The 19,068-nt window shown below is 49.0% G+C and overlaps 1 protein-coding gene across 4 annotated transcripts in view; it reads left to right on the top strand.

The window, feature by feature from the left end:
* The window catches only part of LOC146812806 (alpha-2-macroglobulin-like protein 1), a 468,691-nt gene that overhangs the window by 21,544 nt on the left and 428,079 nt on the right, over positions 1 to 19,068 (top strand). For all 4 annotated transcript variants that reach the window (XM_085619916.1, XM_085619915.1, XM_085619914.1 and 1 more), the window contains exon 3: positions 9,773 to 9,932. In XM_085619916.1, coding sequence (XP_085476042.1) covers positions 9,773 to 9,932 — 160 coding nt within the window. The remainder of the gene's footprint in view (positions 1 to 9,772; positions 9,933 to 19,068) is intronic.

Below are 19,068 nucleotides of genomic sequence, written 5' to 3'. Positions count from 1 at the left end.
GACCAAATCCCAGTCCATCATGGTTTTGCACACCATGTCACCTCAGTTTGTACCCAGCTATATGCAGATCAGTCTTGACCCTGCTGCAATGGGAACAGTCAAGCCTCAACTGCCAAGCCAGGCCCTCCTGGAACCAGAACACAAGCAATCCAGGACCTGTTACATCCTTGTTATGAGCTCATTGGCCGGATGTAGCTTGGTTCCAGTGACACAGTGTGCATGGGACCCACATCTGGTCACTTAGGGCGGCATATGAAAGTATACAAAAGGTGATGGATGAAATGCTTGAATTAATCTAAGCCACTGGCAACTAGTCAGGGAAGCATCCCAGTCCATTGTTATTTTGCACACCATTGCCACTTCAACTTGGACCGAGCTATATGCAAATCAGTCTGGACCCTGCTTCAATGGGAACAGTCCAGCCCAAACTACCCACTACTAGCATTTAATTTACAAGCCCTGGCACACGTAGTGCACTTTACTAGGAACTTATAAGTAAATTGCTAATTGGGTATGAGCCAATATTACCATGTTTATAGGAGAGAGCACATGCACTTTAGCACTGGTAAAGTGCAAAAAGTCCTGAAACCAACAAAAAACGTGGTCAGAAAAAGTGGAGGAGGAAGGCAAAAAGCCTGCGGCGACCCTGCCGAATGGGCCATTTTCAAACGGTCCTGTATGTAGGAGAAATCCTTTGAATACTTTTGAATCTCAGTAGGAATAGGACTCAGATTCAGATTTTAATGTCTTTATTTCGATAATAAAATCATAAAAGACAATTTAGACAAGTATTTAAAAACAGTTTCAAAGTCTCCACATTATACAAAATCATACTAGAAAGATAAAGTCAATATGTTTATCAAATATACAATCAGTCTAAAAACCACAATTAAAAAGTTATTAAACCGTTTTTGAAACGAAACAAGACATTGGATGTAGCTGATCATAAAAGTTGATTAGACATATACAGGTAAACACTATGCACATTGCACTTTATGATCAAGAGGCAGTTAAGTTCCTTCTAGCTCTGATTGCCCATGCCCAGCCTAAGTACTTAGCCAAGCATATCAAGATAAAATCAGAGGTATTTGTTTTTAGAGCCCAAATAGCGTCCGAGGATTTTTTACATGTCATGCGTTTAAAAATGGGTTTTAACCATTTTAAGCGGGGTTCTCTGTATTGAGGACAGGCGAACAAAAAGTGACCCTCAGTTTCCTTACATCCGGGGCAACGACTGCAAGGGTTGGTGGAGCTATTGCCCCAAGATGAGGTAAAGGAATTTAGGGGTAGTGAGCCCACTCGGAATTGGTGGTATAGTTTTTTATCCATTGACCTGGAGATAAGGTCCCAGTATGCCTCCCGGGCTGGATCCAATTTAAAACTTAAAAAACGCCCCGTCAAGTTTTCAGAACTGGAGGCATGTGCCAAGGGAAGGCGAGTTGAGGCCCAGAATAAACCCTTAAATTCCTTTTTCGAGGGAAAGTTGTTCGTACCTGGCGAGACCCACAGATGGCTCAAGCCCATGTCATGCAGGCTCCTTTTCACCGAGCGAAGCCATGGGATTCGCTCCGATCCCCACATAGCCTTTACCTCGGTTAGCTCCTTAGCAAAGAGAGCCAAATCCTCCGAAGTCCATATGCGCCTCCAAGTGGACACTACTCTGTATCTTGCCATGTCCGATATTGGAAGGCAACCCATGTCGTGGCAAAGTGGGATCTGTGGGGTTGATTGGGGCAGCCCTACCAGATTACGAAGAAACCTACACTGTATCCTATACAAACTCGAGAGGTCCATAAAACCCCATAACTCTGCCCCATAAAGTGTTGCAGCATTAATTTTAACATCATAGATTTGTAGGGCGGGGACAACCCTTTTAGTGATTGATTTCTTTTGCTCACGCAAAAGACAACCAGTCAGTTGGGCAAGTTTTAGCTGTTGGGTCTCTATTTGTGGTTTCCAAGACAGTCGGCAATCCAGGGTGACCCCCAGGTACGTCATCGTATCAACTTGTTCCAGGTTAACCCTGTTAAGTTGTACACTACTACGTATAGGTTTTTTCCTGGAGAAAACCATAAACTTGGTTTTCCCCACATTTATCTGAAGGTCATTCTGTTTACAATATTCCTCAAAGTGATTTAAAGCCAACTGTAAGCCTCCCCTAGTCTTTGAAAGGAGGAGGGTGTCGTCCGCAAAGATCAACATTGGGAATTTAGTCCCCGCCAAGGACGGTGCGTCAGTATTAGTAGACCCGAAGAATTTCACTACCTGATCTATAAAGAGTAAGAAGAGGGTGGGGGCGAGAACGCACCCCTGACGGACTCCCCGTGAAACCGGAAATGAGTCAGTATATTGCCCTTGTAACCCCCATCTTACCCTGGCAAAGTTATCTTCGTGTAGTCTAATAATCATCTCCACCAATTCTCCCGGCATTCCTAGGTCCCTTAGTACCTGCCATAATTTTCCCCTCGGCACCAAATCAAAAGCTGATTTCAAGTCTATGAAAGCAGCGAAGATGGTGCCACCCCCCAGTATAACGACCTTCCAAAAGATCATGCAGAACCTCAGAACCTGGTCAATGGTACTTATACCAGATCTAAAGCCCGCCTGTAGCGGGGACAGTATTCCTTCTAGTTCAATCCACCCTTGGACCCTCGCCAGGATCATACGGGCAAAAACTTTCTGAAAGCAGTCAATTAGGCTGATAGGGCGATAGTTCCCTGGGTTCGATCTATCACCCTTTTTGTGTATAGGGAGGATCTCTGCCCCCTTCCAAGTCTTGGGTATATGGGCACCTCTCGCTATAGTGTTAAATATGCTAGTTAAATAGGGTACCCAAAGGCCTAAGTTTAGCTTAAATAGGTCTGCTGGAATTTGATCTAACCCAGGGGCTTTCCCTCTCTTGATTAGGCCTAATGCAAGCTCCGTTTCCGCTTCTGTAAAGGACATAGTCACGTTGCCAGGGGGTATTGCCGGTAGCAGATTAGATGCAGACGTAGGGTCAACAACTACTGTGCAAAATTGGGAGGAGTAATGATTTATCCAGACTTCCGGAGATACGTTGTTAGACGGGGTACGGAATTCACCGTCTTTACCGCATTTAACAATATCCCAGAATTTGGTCTGGTTGTTGGATTTGCTAGCGTCCAAAAGGTCTGCCCAAAAATCATCTTCCCATTCCCTCTTTGCCTCCCATTGAACTCTTTTATACCTTTGTCTGGCCTCTTTTACTGCACTTAGGTCTCTGGTTTTAACTTTCTCTATTAGGTGACTATGCGCCTCTCTACACTCTCTATTATACCATTTTGCTCTTGGAGCATTCTGGTGCCCGTTGTTAGACTTACATGGTTTTGAGAGAATAGTTTTAAGCTCAGAGAAGCATTTGTCATGAATGCCCATGATCTTATCTAAATCACCCTGACCCCTCTCAACAACAGCAGACCTCACTTTGTTTAAAGCATTAGTCACCACATTTTCAATGTTGGCCTGTATCATTGCATCATTTGATATGATTGACCATTTCAATCTCCTCCGGTCATTTGATACGGTTACAACCCCTTGCCCCCTTGGATCTGGTTCCGCTAGTCTTTTCATGCCATACATTTTGACTTTCAGGGACAATGGGTTATGGTCACTTTCCGGACGCATTACAATTTCCATATCGACAATTAGGCTCCAATATTCCATTTTTATGAGGATGTAGTCAATACGACTTTTCCTCGCACCATTGTCAAAAGTGGGATTGGCTCCAATGTCCGATTTGGTGCGTCCGTTTGCGGCCCTTAATCCCCAAGTGAGGCAAAAAGCAGTCCAATTCAGGGCAGCCTCCGTTGCTTTAACTGGTAATTTGTTGGAAAATTCGGGGATTTTCCAGGTCGCATCTTCTTCAAACCCCCAATTGTCTTCCGGCAAGTACAGTGGTTCAATTGTGCAATTAATATCACCCGCTATTATAATAAATGAGCCTTTATTCCAACCCATTAGTAATGTATCTAGGGCGCCTATCAGCTTGGGGCAACGGCCGCCAGGGAGGCCTCTAGAGTATATGTTAATAATAAGCATTTCCTGCCCCCCTACTTCCCTCAGCCTTATAGCCAATATGTCGGGATTATCCACATACAGTTCAGAAACTGAAAAACACCAGGCCTGTTTTACCCAAATGGTCAGTCCCCCTGACGCCCGCCCTTTAGTACCTTTTATAGCTGGTTTGAAAAAATTTGTGAATCCAACCATGTAAGACGGAGATGTGGCCCATGTTTCTTGCAGGAGGACAACCTCATGTTTACCTATAAAGACCAACCAATCCTCAGAAATCATGCGGGTCTTGACTCCGGCAACATTCCAAGATACCATATGTGAAATTAAAGAATTTACCTCTACGTGGTTATTGCTAACAATGGGAGGGGAATGGGAGCTCGGTAAGATGTCATTTGTTAGACTGGTCACATCTATATTGGAAGTGGAAGCCTCTTCCTCACTTTGCCCCCTCAACATACTATTGTTGTTATGGAAAAGGGACTGTTGCTCCTTTACTAATTCCGAGGTAGGGTTAAATGGGATGTGCGCTCCCTCCCCCTTCCCTATAGCTGTGTTCGGTGACTGGGTCGGTGCACATAGTCAGTCAACCCATTCTAGATCTGACAGTGCCTCGAAATGATTGAAGAGAAGAGGGTAGTATTGGGGGTGATGGATTGTGGGCTCCCGGGGCATTCCCCCTTTGAGTTTCCAATGATTGAGGCCCATTTGATTAATTGGGTACGTGTGGGGGTAAAAGTAACCAAGGTGTAAGGTCTGTACATCACCCAAATGGGCAAATCTAGCTTTCCTTTGGATTCTTTCCACCACCCAGGGGTCTCTAAATGAAATTAAAATACAGTCACCCTCCAGATCTTTTTCGCCCTTACCTACCCATTCTACTCTCCTTACATAGAGGATTTCGGTGGGAGATGACGGGGGGAGAGGGCGATGTTTGTTTAGCCAGAAGATGACCTTATTCCGCAGATCCCCTTGTGATTCTTTAATACCCTCTCTTAGGGGGGCCACTCCAGTTAGAACGATAGTATATTGTGACGCTTCAGGAGGTAAGTTTACTCTGGGTGGGTGTCGTGAATTTCTGTTATCTGTCCTCGGATTCCTATCTTGGAGAGTGGTTTTCCTCTCCCTACCCATTATAGATGTCTGTGCTGGAGTGTTATTAGGTTGGTTTACTGCACCATTTGCTGGAGGTTTTTCCCCCTGCGTGTTGTTAGTTGCCACTGGGCGTTTAGCCTTTGGTGTTTCTTTAGTAGGGGCTCTACTTGCAGTAGTCAATGTGGCAGCTGTAGTTTTTGCTCCTATTAGTGGTTTTTTATTAATAATGGTAGAAGATGTCCCTACGGGGATAGTTGTGGTTGACCCCCCTTTTTGGTTAGCACCCCCTATGGGGTTAGGGCCCCTTGTCTTGAAACTAGTAGTCGTTAAGTTTTGCAAGAGGTCCATATTAATGTTGACCGCTGCTTCCAGGACATCTATTTTAGCGGACATTATCCTGGTACTTTCTAAGACCGGAAGCAATAAGGTTTTAATCATTGCTTCCATTTTTGCCAACAGGACATCGTCACTACTAAAACATGTTGGGCAAGGATTAGAAGACCCTGAGTGGACCAATGAAGGACAGTACACTATTGGGGGTTCTTGTATGGTCTGGGAATGAAAGGGACTATTAACATGATCTATTTTAGGTTGTTTTTGTACATTTTCTCCCTTTGAGCTTGAAGCATGCTTTCTTTTCCGTGGAACCTGATTAGTAACGTGATTGGTAATTACTGGAGGAAAAACGGGCATACTGGATAAGGTGGGGGCGTATAATTGTGGGGTTCTGGACAAGCTACTCTCATCGTCCTCCGTATTTTGACTGTCCGCTTCTAAACAGGTCAGGTTATTATCAGATTTCAGTTCCATGTTATCATTGGACGTGGATGTTGGATCTCCGTCCCCATCTACATGAACTATCACTTCGGTCTCTGAAGTAGAGATACAATTAAATACAGCATTAGTTAAATGGCTTTTAACACGGGCCAGGGCACCAATAGATGAGCGTTTCCCAGTAACTAAGTCCAGGGACAATCTGTGCTCAACTAGTTCAATTTCTTTTTCTAGTATCCCTGTGGCTCGGGTGATAAAAGCATCGAGGGGGCCTGAGACAACACCCTTAGAGGTTTGAATATGCACTAGGCGCTGTTTGCCCGATCTTAGGGCCATAATTGGAAATTAATAATGGTGCCACAATATAACGCAAAATGTAGTATACGGTGTAACAAGATGATAAAATGTACAGAGAACCAAGGCTCTAAGCCCAACCCAACCTCGTCCGACCCCAGACGGCCACAGACGGTCCCGCCCTTGTTCCGGGCTTCTCCCGGCGCCCTCCCGCGCGCTCCCGCGCAGCGGGAATGTTACCTTTACTTTATGGGAGATCTAAGGACCCCAAGGGGGCGGGGCCGGCAGGGAGAGGAGCCCAGCTGGTAACGGGCGCGCGGGGACTCCTGGTCCGTGGAGTCCCGCTCTACCCTCGCAGCCCTGCCGGTCGGAAGAAGCCCTTTGAAGTGTTGCAGCCGCTGTGTTTCCGCGAAGCGGGACCCGCGAAGCGGGTCCGGCGAGGAGAGGCGGTACACAGCGGTCGGAATCAGCGGTAGCTGTGGTAGCAGTTACAGGTTGCCCAGCATTGATCGAAGGAATCCACCTGAGGTAAGGCTCAGCTGCCTTTTGACTTTACCGGCGTTTGGGGGCGGGGCCGGCAGGGAGAGGAGCCCAGCTGGTAACAGGCGCGCGGGGACTCCTGGTCCGTGGAGTCCCGCTCTACCCTCGCAGCCCTGCCGGTCGGAAGAAGCCCTTTGAAGTGTTGCAGCCGCTGTGTTTCCGCGAAGCGGGACCCGCGAAGCGGGTCCGGCGAGGAGAGGCGGTACACAGCGGTCGGAATCAGCGGTAGCTGTGGTAGCAGTTACAGGTTGCCCAGCATTGATCGAAGGAATCACTTTTGGGAGTAGGAGTCTGCTTGGGAGTCTCTCTAGGGTGCCTTCAGGTGCAAGAGTCACATCCCACAGCATCATGACCCAACCCAAGATACTACATGCAGTCATTGTGGGGGTCAGAATTGTCTGCAAGGCTTGAAGCCTGAAGTACTTTGAGGAAGCATTTGCCCTTGACACTGCCGAATATTGAGAAATGTGTCTGTGAAATACCAATAGAAAGCTCCAGCTGCAGCAAGGAGGTACAGAAAAACAGGAACAGAACTAACCTCCATGCTGATTGCCACCTAACATACCCTGATGATGTCATATCCGGAAAAGGAGTTGTGGCTGAAGCCATGTGGCACCACCTTGTGAACCTGGGGAGTCATTGCTGGGGAAAAGTTATTTCGGACCAGTCTGCAGACAAGAAGGGGTGCACATAAGGTGAGGAATCTGCGGCAAGATATATCCATTAGAAATCAGAATATCGCCCATTACCATACAATTACAGTTCAGGGCGCAGTCCGAATAGGTGGGCACATTTAGGGGAATAGAAAATGGTTCTGCAGAAGTGGTGAGTAGAGAGGAGGACAATGTCAATACAAACATATAACTATATGAAACTCTAAAAAATAAAATAAAATAAAAACATAAAATATATACATATTGTTTATTATGTTCCATGGTGTCTTATGTTAGAAGGAGGGAAGAGGGGGTTCTGGGGACTCTGGCATATAGCATTGGGGGTTGTGGGTGAGGCCATCAGCGATTGTGATGTTTGAACCAATCAAGTTGGAAAATAGATTAAAAAAAATTGTTCTCTGCCTGCTTACCTTTTGCAGAAAGTTTCTATAAACAATCGCTTGCACAGTAAAATAAACTGCAAAGCATATATTTTATGGAACAATTGTATTAGTGTTAATTAAGGATAAGTGCAACATCAGGTATTGCAAACATCAGTTTTTACGAGAAAGTGACAAAGTGAAAATCATTTTAACCTCGCCCACCCCATACTTTTTTTTATAAACGTTGGGAGTGCACTCTAATTGGCATTGGAATTTCCTAAGTAGGGTGAGGCAGGAAGTGTTTTTTGTCCTGTGAGTAGAAGAAATTCTTTGAATACGTTTGAATGGCAGTTAGAGCAGGATTCTATTTTTAGCAGCTAGCCAGCCAACCAGGTGTTAAAAACCTGAAGTGCGTGTCTGTGGCGGTTCATGAGTGTGCACCTTGTGGCCAAGAATGCGTTCCGTAGTAGACAATAACAGGGCGGTTAGAACAGCTGATGCTTCACGCAAGTTTCTGTTTCACATAAACTAGGGCCTTGGCTGTCTCGCATGCGCCCTCTGGCGGCCCTTGTCCATATTCTGCACTAGTTTTCTGGATGCTATGGCGGAAGTAGACAGGAAGGATGGAGTGATAGGGCCCACCCACACTCTTCATAGAGCGAGTGGTGTTAAAGGTTGCATCTGGAAGGGAATGGGTTCTAATATGAAGTTGGGGTATTAGAAGCAGGCAAATATAGTATTTTACTTTTGAAGAAGAATGGAATAACCAAATAAAGACGTATCCGGTGGTAGAAAGTTGACCCAGGAACAAGACCAAAGGGAACTGGGAATACATTTCAAAGGTGACATTCACAGAGGTGAGAGAAATAGCCAGGTTAAATGATTAAATATTACATTTATCAAAGAACCCAAGGAAGTGTTGTAGAGGGAAAAGAAGAGATGACCCAGGACCGAGCCTTGGGGGCAGCAGAAGTCTGAGGGGTCTGTGGTGAGTGGGAGGAGCACCAGGAGACAAAGATCGACCTATCAGGGAAGTGGGAAGAGAACCAGTTCAGAGCCGGTTATGTCAAAGTTGGTAAGCGTTGTGAGTAGGATGGGGTGGTCGGTGGCGATGATCGCTGCAGAGAGGTTAGGTGCAGCAAGGACAGAGGATGGGTGGTGTGGTGATGAACTTCTCCACAAGGACGAGGGCAGATTCTGTGGAGTCAAGTTACCAGAAGGTGGACTTCAGAGAGTTAAGGAGCTTGTATTCAGAGAAATGGTGTGTGAGTGTAAGATGTTTCAGTGGGACAGGGCGGTAGTTGTAGAGCTGAGGTGTTAGTGACAAGTTGTGTTAACACAACTGCACTTTTTGAACATAATGTGAGAGGAGGCAGTGGGTGTCCTGCAAGGTCCTGGATGAAGGGACTCTGGATGAGTGAGCAAAGCTGCTTGAATGTGTGGTGCTGCATGGATTATACAATAAACAAGGCTGTTCTTGTGTAATAGTTTGAGCTCGATAGGGGCTGTGGGTGTGGAGGAGGCAATCTTGCCACGTGGGAGGGGCTGGCAAGAGAAATAGTAGGATTGGTGTTAGTAGAGAGTAGCGTTGTGCAAGTGCGACAGGCATAAATTTTGCAGAAAAGTAGGAGACTAACCCAACCCTGTGGAAAAGAAGCACGTTTCCGTAGTGACAGTGTTGGGGCAAGAGGGTAATGTAGAGTGTTCATAGAGCGGGTAAAGCATTGGTGGTATAAACATTAGGAGATGTTGAGGTGCAGTTCACCTGTGGTGAAATTAGAACCCACTTCCAGGTCACACACAAGTGTGGGGTACGCACTCACAAAAGAAACCCATGCACACACATGGATACGTGTGCACACACAATTCTGCAGCATTTTTGTTAAATCACTCATCGCATTGCTTGTAAGTGGTTCATAGATGTTCGCAATGATTGCCCCCCACAAATTACATACCATGTTTTCGCATTGCGTTCACCCTTGCCATTCTTTCCTTGACCAGGTACCAGATCCTTTGGGTGCGGAAGAGGTTGCCACTGTCCTGGTTCGGGGCAGCCAGGGCATCCGACCCTTTGAGGAGAGTAAAACTGTTCTGATCCAGAGAAAGCAGAAAGGGACTTTCTTGCAGACTGACAAACCTGCCTACAATGCTGGACAGTCAGGTGAGTGGATCTGGGAGTGGATATGATCAGGCATGTTAGAGGTTTTGCAGAGTTTGGTTCAAAAAGTTCTCACTGGGTTATAGTATCTGTTTCTATCTTCAAAAATGTACCCCAAAGGAAAAGGCAAAACACAGCAACACCAGCATCTGACACACTGCCTCGTCAATATTAAACAGGACAAACTTACTTTAAAATCTATAAATAAAAGTAAAGTTCCTGAAAAGCATGGGGGAAATGTCCCCCCTCTGCCTCCATCCTTCTGACAGCACTGGATATGACAGAGCAGATGCACTGAATACTTGCTCCACTTCTCCTTCAGTGACACTGGTGTTCTAGATTTTCTACTGCACATGCCTGTCTTCCCTGCACCTTGTGTATATGCACAACATGCACACTCCATTAGTATAAAAACAGTACTTTCCCCTCAAATAATATGGAACATAATCAGAACTCTAGTCAGCTCCAGAATATTATGTGGAAATATTTCATGACTTTTAAAATACTTTTAGGCTTTTTTGCTACTTTGTGGGAGACAAGCATCAATCACAGCTTCTGGTTCATATGAAGATAATTGTAGTGAAAGGCAGGTTAAACAATTTGCAAGATGCCAAACCCCAAGAGTATCAATTCAGGGGCAGTGCAGGGCAGCTCATGGCTTGCAGGTCCCAAGAATAAGAGCCTTTAACCTTTCTTTAAATTGATCAAAGGCCTACCTATTTCCTACAACACTTAGAAGTTCATTCCACCATTTGACCCTAATGACTTTAGGGTTCAGGGTTTACCCCCCAAATGTGTTTCTATTTACCATTACAAGTTGGACCCTGACAGTCCACTACAAAAGTAGGACTTAATAAACCCAGTCTGATCCCTCATTTTCTCTCGCACTTCTACATATATATTTCAGCTATTTTCAGCAGTCGCAGTCTTCAAGTGTAGGTAAAGATTTCATAGTTGCCATGGGGCCAGTAACTGCTGTCATCCACTCCATTGATATCAAGAGCCCCGCATAATGTGTCCCAAAGAGGGGCTTACGACATTTGTAATATGCGCCCTGCCTACTTTTGACAATAGGGCCATAACTTTGAAAGTCAACAAATGTGGTAGCCATGCATCTTGTTCAACACCGAAACCAATTAATACTCATGACATTACTACATGAAATCTAGAATTCAATGCAGCCAAAATCACATTCAGCAGCAGTAATATGACTGTAGGTGCTAAATCCTTCATTCTATGTGGAAAATGGTGCTACTCTGAAACATTTCCAATTCTTGACTGTTATAGGTTCTCAACCTATTGTGTTTGCTCCCTCAGCAGAGCACTAGCCTCTGATGGACAGGAGTTTGCCCATAGGGCATGGCCACCTGATATGGAGGGTAGTTCTTGCAACCTCATAGGACTATTTGTAGGGGTGGTTGGTAAACTCTGCTCCATCGGCGGAGTTCTCAGAGCTTTGCCCACTCCACGCTCAGCTTGGAGTGCAGAGTTTGACAAACACTCTGCCAGCTGCCACTTGGCAGTGGTTATCTCAGGCGTAGCTGACCAACTTTAAGTTGGGGAGCGCGAGTGAGAAAAAACGAGTGCTAACCAAGTCCTGGCGAGATTTCCCAATGCGGATGGTCACGGAAGGTCGCTACCTCTCGCATTGAGAAAGTTGCCACTCACGTTGCGAAAGCTGCAGCTCGAGTAGAAAATCTACTCGAGCGGCAGAAGGAAAGAGTGTCCACTGGTGCACTGCGTCGTGCAATTTGTTTTGATTTTACAGCAAGAGACAAGCTCCTGGAGCTAATAATCAGTGTGAGCAGCGCGATGGATTAGAATTCCAAAACTCGGGGCAGTCTGTGGAATGTTGCGGAGTTTTTAGGTAACTTCGTGGAGTTCCACGGAGTAAAACTCCACGAGTTTAACCCACTCCTAGCTATCTGCAATCTGATGATAGGTGGTAGTATATGGTAGCGATGCCCTTTTTTCCTGGACAGTGCTCAATCTGTACCACAGAAAAACGACAGACAGCTTATACAGGTCATAACTAAGGGCCTGATTACGAGTCTGGCGGTCTTCCGACCGCCAGACTCTCGGTGGCACAGCAGTGGTGGTCCACCATCTGCTGTATTACGAATTCAAAAGTCGTTGCAGCGGTGGACAGTTTGCTGCGCCAGGGAACAGTCGTTCACAATGCAATATGCTGTCCCACTCAGCATATTATGAGTTCCTGGACCACCAGCCTTTTCATGGCAGAGCCCCACCATGAAAATGCTGGCGGTGCAGGAACAACGAGGGCCCTACAGGGCCTCCATGGCCCCACTGCCATGGGGATATATTCAGGGAGGTACAACACGTGACCCCCTGTCTGTAGCTCCACAAAGTTCCAGCACGGCATGGACGTCCATGCCGTGCTCAAACTTTTTTGCAGGCACCGCCATGCACTGCCATGGGAATAGCAAAGGACTGCCCACCATATTACAAGTTACACATTTTTAACTCGTAATATGGTCCGCAGTGCTTGTGCGGCTTCGGGGCATCAAAGGCGGCATTGCACCTTCGCCACTGCGCCAACGTCGTAATCAGGACCTATATGCTTACGCCACTACTCTGATTTGTAGTTCAAACAAAAATCTTTATCTGTTCTGGTTCTTCTTCATCATTAGAAACTTTGCATCGGTGCAAAAAAAAAAATGCAGGGGGACATTTGCAGGGGCATAGCTTGGTCAGCGAGACTGAGGCAGTTTGAGCTTCTAATTTTCCAACAATCCGGCTGGCTTATAATGTTAAAATACATTATACACCAAGCAGTGTTCATGAGAGGGGTCTAAGGGGCAGTGGAAAGGTAGAGGAATGCGGATTTGTAAGAGTACTAAGAATTAAAACACGATATTTTGTAATACCCTACATTTTTGAGGACTTTCAAAAGAGAGAGAGAGAGAGTGCATGCGTTTTTATCCCTGTATGTAAAACGTCTGGTAAATTCTGAGAGACATCTCATCATACCTGACTGAAAACAAATCTGTACCCAACTATTTATCAGAAAATACATTTATTAGGGAGGTGAATATGAGCAGCAGGACCATTCTGGTTCCTGATGGTCTCCGTAGGAGAATGACGTAATCAATTGGGTGCATCTGGGTGTGTTATTTTTTTTTAAAAAAATTTCAAAAAACCTTTATTGCTGCAATTACATGGACATGGTACACTGCATACATAAATTCGAGTCTTTGTAAACGTAAGTTGCTGCTTACACACGAAAAAGATACATTAAGTGCAGGAATTCGTAACAGCATAACTCATAAGGCAAGTTCCAAGGCACAATCAGAAGGCTGGCAACCCCACCATGGGGGAACTAGCGACCCGAACAGCACAGCAAAGAGCAGGGGAGGAGGGGTAAGGCACGGGAGGCAGTTACTGCCCCATGAGAGATGAGGCTAGACCGACCCAGAGAAAGGAGGGGGGAGGACCTAAGGAAGAGCAGTTACTGACCAGCACTGGCGGCCTTCGCGGGCGGAGTGCCGGCGGGGAGCACGGGAGAGGCAGCACGGCTAGGCTGGGGGCCAGGATTGAAGGTATGTGACGAGGGGGCCCCTAATGTCAGGGGGGCTGGACCTTGCGGGCATGAGCTTCCAGAACTCGGAGAGAAGGGTCCGGCATCTCGAGTCATCTTCCAGCCAGTGAGTGAACTTGGGCGCTAGCCTATGGCCCCAAAACAGCCATCCTGCGTCGCGCGGGGACCAGCAGCATAGCAGTCAAGCGGCGGGTGGCATCCGGGCAGAACTTGACAAATCCTAGCAGGCACAGCGGGGGGCGGGGGCAACCTGGGTGTGGGTAATCTCGGAGATGGCAGCGCAGACCACCAGCCAGAAGGCAGACACGGCAGGGCGCAGCAGGCGAGGTGGGTGAAATCCGCCGCGGGGGCAGAGCAACGCATGCAGTGGTCATTGGGTATGAGACCCGCCTTGTGTAGCTGAACGGGGGAGCGATAGAGTCTGTGTAAGTATTTAAAGTGTATCAGGCAGAGACGATAGTTAGGGGACAGTTTCATAGTCTGGTTGCAGCAGTAAATCCAGTCAGCCTGGGGAATGTCCACTCCGAGTTCCGCGCTCCTTGTCTCCCGTGCACACTCAGTGGGGATGTAGGAGGTCGACAGGGTTAAGGCATATAGTTTGGTCACCAGCTTGCGGGGGATGTATATATGAAGTCCAGGGCGGGCAGCGTGGGCGGGGGTCCAGGGAATGTGGGGTGGAACTCCCTGCAGATGGCACGAAGCTGGTAGAAAAGCAGAGTCTCCAGCTGACCAGAGTAGACCTGGATAGAGTAAAAGGTGTCCCCAGGGTAGAGATCCGCCAGTGTCTTCAAGCCCAGGTGCGTTGAATGTTTAGACATGCCCGTCGGCTGCAAAGGAGGGAAGGCAGGATGACACAGGATTGGCATGTGCTTAGCCGACAGCACGGGGACATTAGAAAAACGACATAGCCCCTGCCAGGCCCAGCGCAGGGTCTCAACTGTGTCGACTTCCCCACGGGGGCGGCGGATCGGCGCGAACAAGGCAGTGGACAATGGCCATGGGGCCGCTAGGTCGGCCTCGACAGCGACATGCGGCTGGTAAGGAGCGAGGTGGACCCAAAAGTGTAAAAAACTAGCCTTGGTGCTGAAGGCGTACAGTTTGAAATCTGGAGCGCCCATGCCACCCATGGGTATGGGAAGGGTGAGGATATCGTAGGCAATCCGGGGCTGCTTGCCGGTCCAGACAAAGGAGATGAGTAGGGAATGAAGCCGATGAAGAAGTGGGCGGTAAGAGGAATGGGAACATTCAGGAAAAGATAAAGAAATTTCGGGAGGACCACCATTTTCGCTATTGCAATGCGTCCCGCAAGGGACCGTGGTAGCCGATTACAATGCAGGATTTTGGATTCGAGCCAGTCCACCGCGTGCCCAAAGTTTGCCCTCCAGAGGTCGTCCAAATCCCTACTGAGCCAGATACCCAAATAGTGGGTGGGGCCGGACGCCCACTTGAAAGGGAACTCCGGTGTGAACTGCTGGGTGGCGTCAGTGAGAGGGAACAATATCGACTTGCTCCAATTGACCTGAATGCCGGACAATCCTCCAAATCGTATGATTTCTCACACGAGGGGGCTGAGGTTGTCCTGAGGGTGGCAGACATACAGCGTTACGTCATCCACGCACATTGACACGAGGAGAGAGCGGGACATGAATCCAATGCCCTTCTGAGTGTGATGTTGCCGAAGCCAGGCAGCGAGAGGCTCCATCGCGATTGCGAAGAGTATGGGAGAGAGGGGACAGCCCTGCCGGGTACCACGCTTGATCACCATGGGGTCCGACACCTGACCATTGAGCCGGAGGCGGGCTAAGGGATTTGTATAAAGTAGCAACATTTTTCAGAGGAAGGTGTTACTGAAGCCCAGGCATGGCAAGAGAAAAAGAGAAAGGGCCACTCCAGCGTGTCGAATGCCTTTGTGGCATCGAGAAGAGCTGCCACAGTGGGGAGGCCGGGATTAATTTGGTGGAGGACCGAGAAGATTGTCCTGAGATTATGGGAAGTGGCCTGGCCCGGAATGAAACCTGATTGATCAGGGAGTGCGATGAGAGGCATGAGGGGGAGCAAACGAGAGGCCAGCAGTCTAACTAACACCTTGTTATCGATATTAATTAAGGAGAGAGGCCGATAAGAATCCCGGAGGTCAGCAGGTTTGTCCGGCTTGAGCAGCAGCATGATCATGGCCTCCCAGAGGGAAGGAGGGAAAGAGCCCTGCTCGAAGGATTCGTTATACATGGCGGACAGGTGGGAAACTAGCAGCGAGGCAAATGTCTCATAAAAAGAGGCGGGGAGGCCATCAAGACCCGGAGCCTTGTAACTAGGCAGGCTGTTTATGTCAGCCAGGATCTCTTCCTTGGAGATGGGCTCATCCAGAAATTTGTGGTGGTAATCCTCAAGCCAGACCAGTGAGATGGTATCAAAGTATTGTTCGAGGCCTCACGCGCCGGGGGGGGCAGCGGTGTAAAGTTGTGAGTAGTAATCCGTGAAACAAGCCTGAATTTCAATTGGGGAGGTCATCCTGGAGGGACCGCCAGCCCGAAGAGCCGCAACATACGATGCGGCACGAGGAGGGCGCAACAGGTTGGCCAGGGTCTTGCCCGGCCGGTCCCACTCTCCAAAGCGACGCGCCCGGGCCTCCCGACCGAGAAAGGAGAGCTCCCTATTCACCTCATCGGCAAACTCAGTGTGTTTGATGCGTAAGTTAGCAAAAGCCTCTGGACAGGGAGATGCTTTGTGTTGTGCATCGAGTGCCCGAATTTCAGTTTCCAATTTATCCAACGAGGAACAGATGGAGCGAAGGACCCCCGCTTGTTTCGAGATACACTCACCCTGGATTACAGACTTGAAGCCGTCCCAGAGGGTGGACGCAGAGTCCACGGAACCGACGTTGAGATCAAAGTAGTTAGTGATCGCTGTTTGAATCTCAGCGCAGAAAACGGAGCCGCTGGAGAACGTTCGGGGGTAGCCGCCAGGTGAAGGCGCGCCACGGAGAGTCGGGGGGGGGTGCAGGCAGATCTGGACTGTTGCGTGGTCATAGAAGGTGCGTGCTTGGTGAGTCACGGAGGAGACCCAAGAGAGGACATCGGGAGAGGCGACCCAAAGATCAATGCAGGACCAGTAGCCATGGGAACCAGTAACGCACGTACCCTAGCAGGTCTCGGGCCAATGGTGACGCCAGACATCGTGCAAAGAGTTATCCGTGAATAGTGATTGTAGCCAGGCAACAGAGCGGGGATGGGAGGCGTGGGGACCGGAGCGGTCAGAAGCCGCAGAAAGTGCAATGTTGAAATCACCCCCCCAGAGAATGGCGGCAGGTCCCAAAGAAGAGATGTGATGTCAAACCTGAGAGAAGAAGTCAGGGTCATCGGAGTTGGGACCATACACAGCCGCGACCGTCATGGGTTGGGAAAATAATGTGCCGTGCAGTATCACGTACCGCCCGTCCAGGTTAGCAAGCACCTGGGTGGTGTGCCACGGGAGCCCTCATCTGAACAGGATGGAAACCCCCCTGGAGTAGGCTGAGTAAAAGGAAGAATGTATCTCGCCCCAGTGGAGGGACTGTAGTCTGGCAGAGGTACCGGGGAGCAAATGGGTTTCTTGTAGGAGGCAGATGTCCACTTTGTGCCGGAGGAGGTGTGAGGTGATGAGCCTGGCATTGCAGTGATCATTGAGACCACGGATATTCCAGGTCCAGCAAATTATGTCAGTCATGATAGCGTGGAGGAGGGGGGTATGAGAAATGCGGGGAAGCGGGCAAGGGAGACGAGAGACAGCGCAATGTAAACCTGGAAAAAGCATGAGAGAACCACCTGTGCAAAGAGGCCGTGAACTGCCAGGGCGGGGGAGCATGCGCTTGGAGATGGACAGCACAGTGTGCAGGACTGACTCGCACTAGATCGGGAAGAAGACCATGTACCAGCAGGATGCCCCAGTGGGGCCATTCGGAGCGATAAGGACCAAAAGCAGTAAAATAACAAAACCAGCGTGAAAACATGCAGAGCATCAGAAGGCAAAAAAACACCCAGACAACCCCCCTCCCACCCAAAACACAATCCCCAACACAGCGCCAGCTGGCACCCCATAAAAGGGAGTGCTGCAAAAGTGCGGGAAAATTCAGTGGCGCACCCTAGATACAGCCCCCCTCCCTGCCCACCCACTCCCCCAAACAGAGTAGCAGTCTCAAAAACAGCACCAACCCCCCACCCACACCAACCCCCCAAACAGGCTGAGTACCCACCCCTGCCCTACCCAGGAACCCAAAACGTGGTAAGCGGGGGACAACGTCATATATGGGTATTAACCCGTGGGGGCATGGCAGAGCTCGGCAGACACCCCTGCGAAGAAGCAGGGTGGCCAAACAAAGAGAACATTAACAACAGACCAAATACTAGGCAGACAAACTTAAGAGTCACTGCTCCTTTCAGTCATTGTCATTAAGGTGATCCGGGGGAACAGGCTGAGATCCAGACGGAGAGGAGCGGGCCGACTTATCCAACTTCCTGGCGAATGCAAGAGCATCTTTGGGATCAGGAAAAACAAGCGTCTTTGCTCCCTGCCGGACCCATAACTTAGCCGGATAGGCCAGCGAGTAGGGGATCTCATGCTTGAGGAGGATCCTTTATGCTAGTAGAAATTCGCAACGGGCCGCTTGGACAGTGGGGGTGTAATCTGGGTAGAAGGACAGAGAGTTTCCTTGGTGGACAATTTTGCTCATGTCCCGCGCTGTCTCGGTCTCTGAAGTTCAGAATTTTTGCAATGATTGGCCTAGGTGGTAGACAGGTGGCAGGGCACGGGCCAAGGGAGCAGTGAGCACGTTCGACAATGAAAATGGAGGAGAGAACAGCACCAAAGAGTTCCTTTACCAGTTGCTCCATGAAGTCCTCCATACTAAAGATATATGTAATACGGTAGTTGCTCCGATGGGAGCGCGCCTCCAAGTCTTCGTTCCTATTGCGGATGACCTCGAGGAGTTTGTCCATCTGGAGAAGCTTCTGATGATCCTGGGAGACAGAGTCCTCAACATCAGAGACCTGGGATTCGACGTGGAGGAGGCGGGTATCGTGAGAGTCTACGCGGGACTTGACCAAGTCCATCCGAGCCGAAAGCTGATCCAACTGGGCCGCTATCCCCGTGACCGTCGATTTCACGTCGAGCATGATGGCCTTCAGGTCGTCGTCGCGCACCGGGGGCGCGTCAATGGGAGCCCCACCGTCACCCCCATCTGCCCCAGCACCATCCTGGCGAGTCGTTCTGCGCTGGTCAAAGGTGAGTTTTGGCTGCTTGGGGTCCGTTCTCCCCTTGGTGGGCCATCTAGTCCAGGGAGTAGAGGCGGCTAGCGAAAAACAGCGGTAGGGGGACACATCAGTCCAGCCCCCTCACAGCAGCAGGCATGCGTGGTCGAGTAGGAGCCTCTGAAGGGGCAACGCCGCAGCCGCAGCTGCAGCCGCCGCCACAAGCAGCCCCAGCAAGGCCCCAGCCAAGGAAGGCAGTTCACGAGGGCGGAGGCAGAGAGTAACTGAGGCGGCCCGCAGCCGGGTCCACCGATGTAGTGAAAGGGATGCCCGCGAGGGCCAGGAGTATAGCTGACGC

Source organism: Triturus cristatus, chromosome 7 (genome assembly GCF_964204655.1).
Source record: "Triturus cristatus chromosome 7, aTriCri1.1, whole genome shotgun sequence".
Lineage (NCBI taxonomy): Eukaryota > Metazoa > Chordata > Amphibia > Caudata > Salamandridae > Triturus > Triturus cristatus.
The sequence above is the reverse complement of the archived record's forward strand: the minus strand, read 5'-3'. Positions and strand labels throughout refer to the sequence as shown.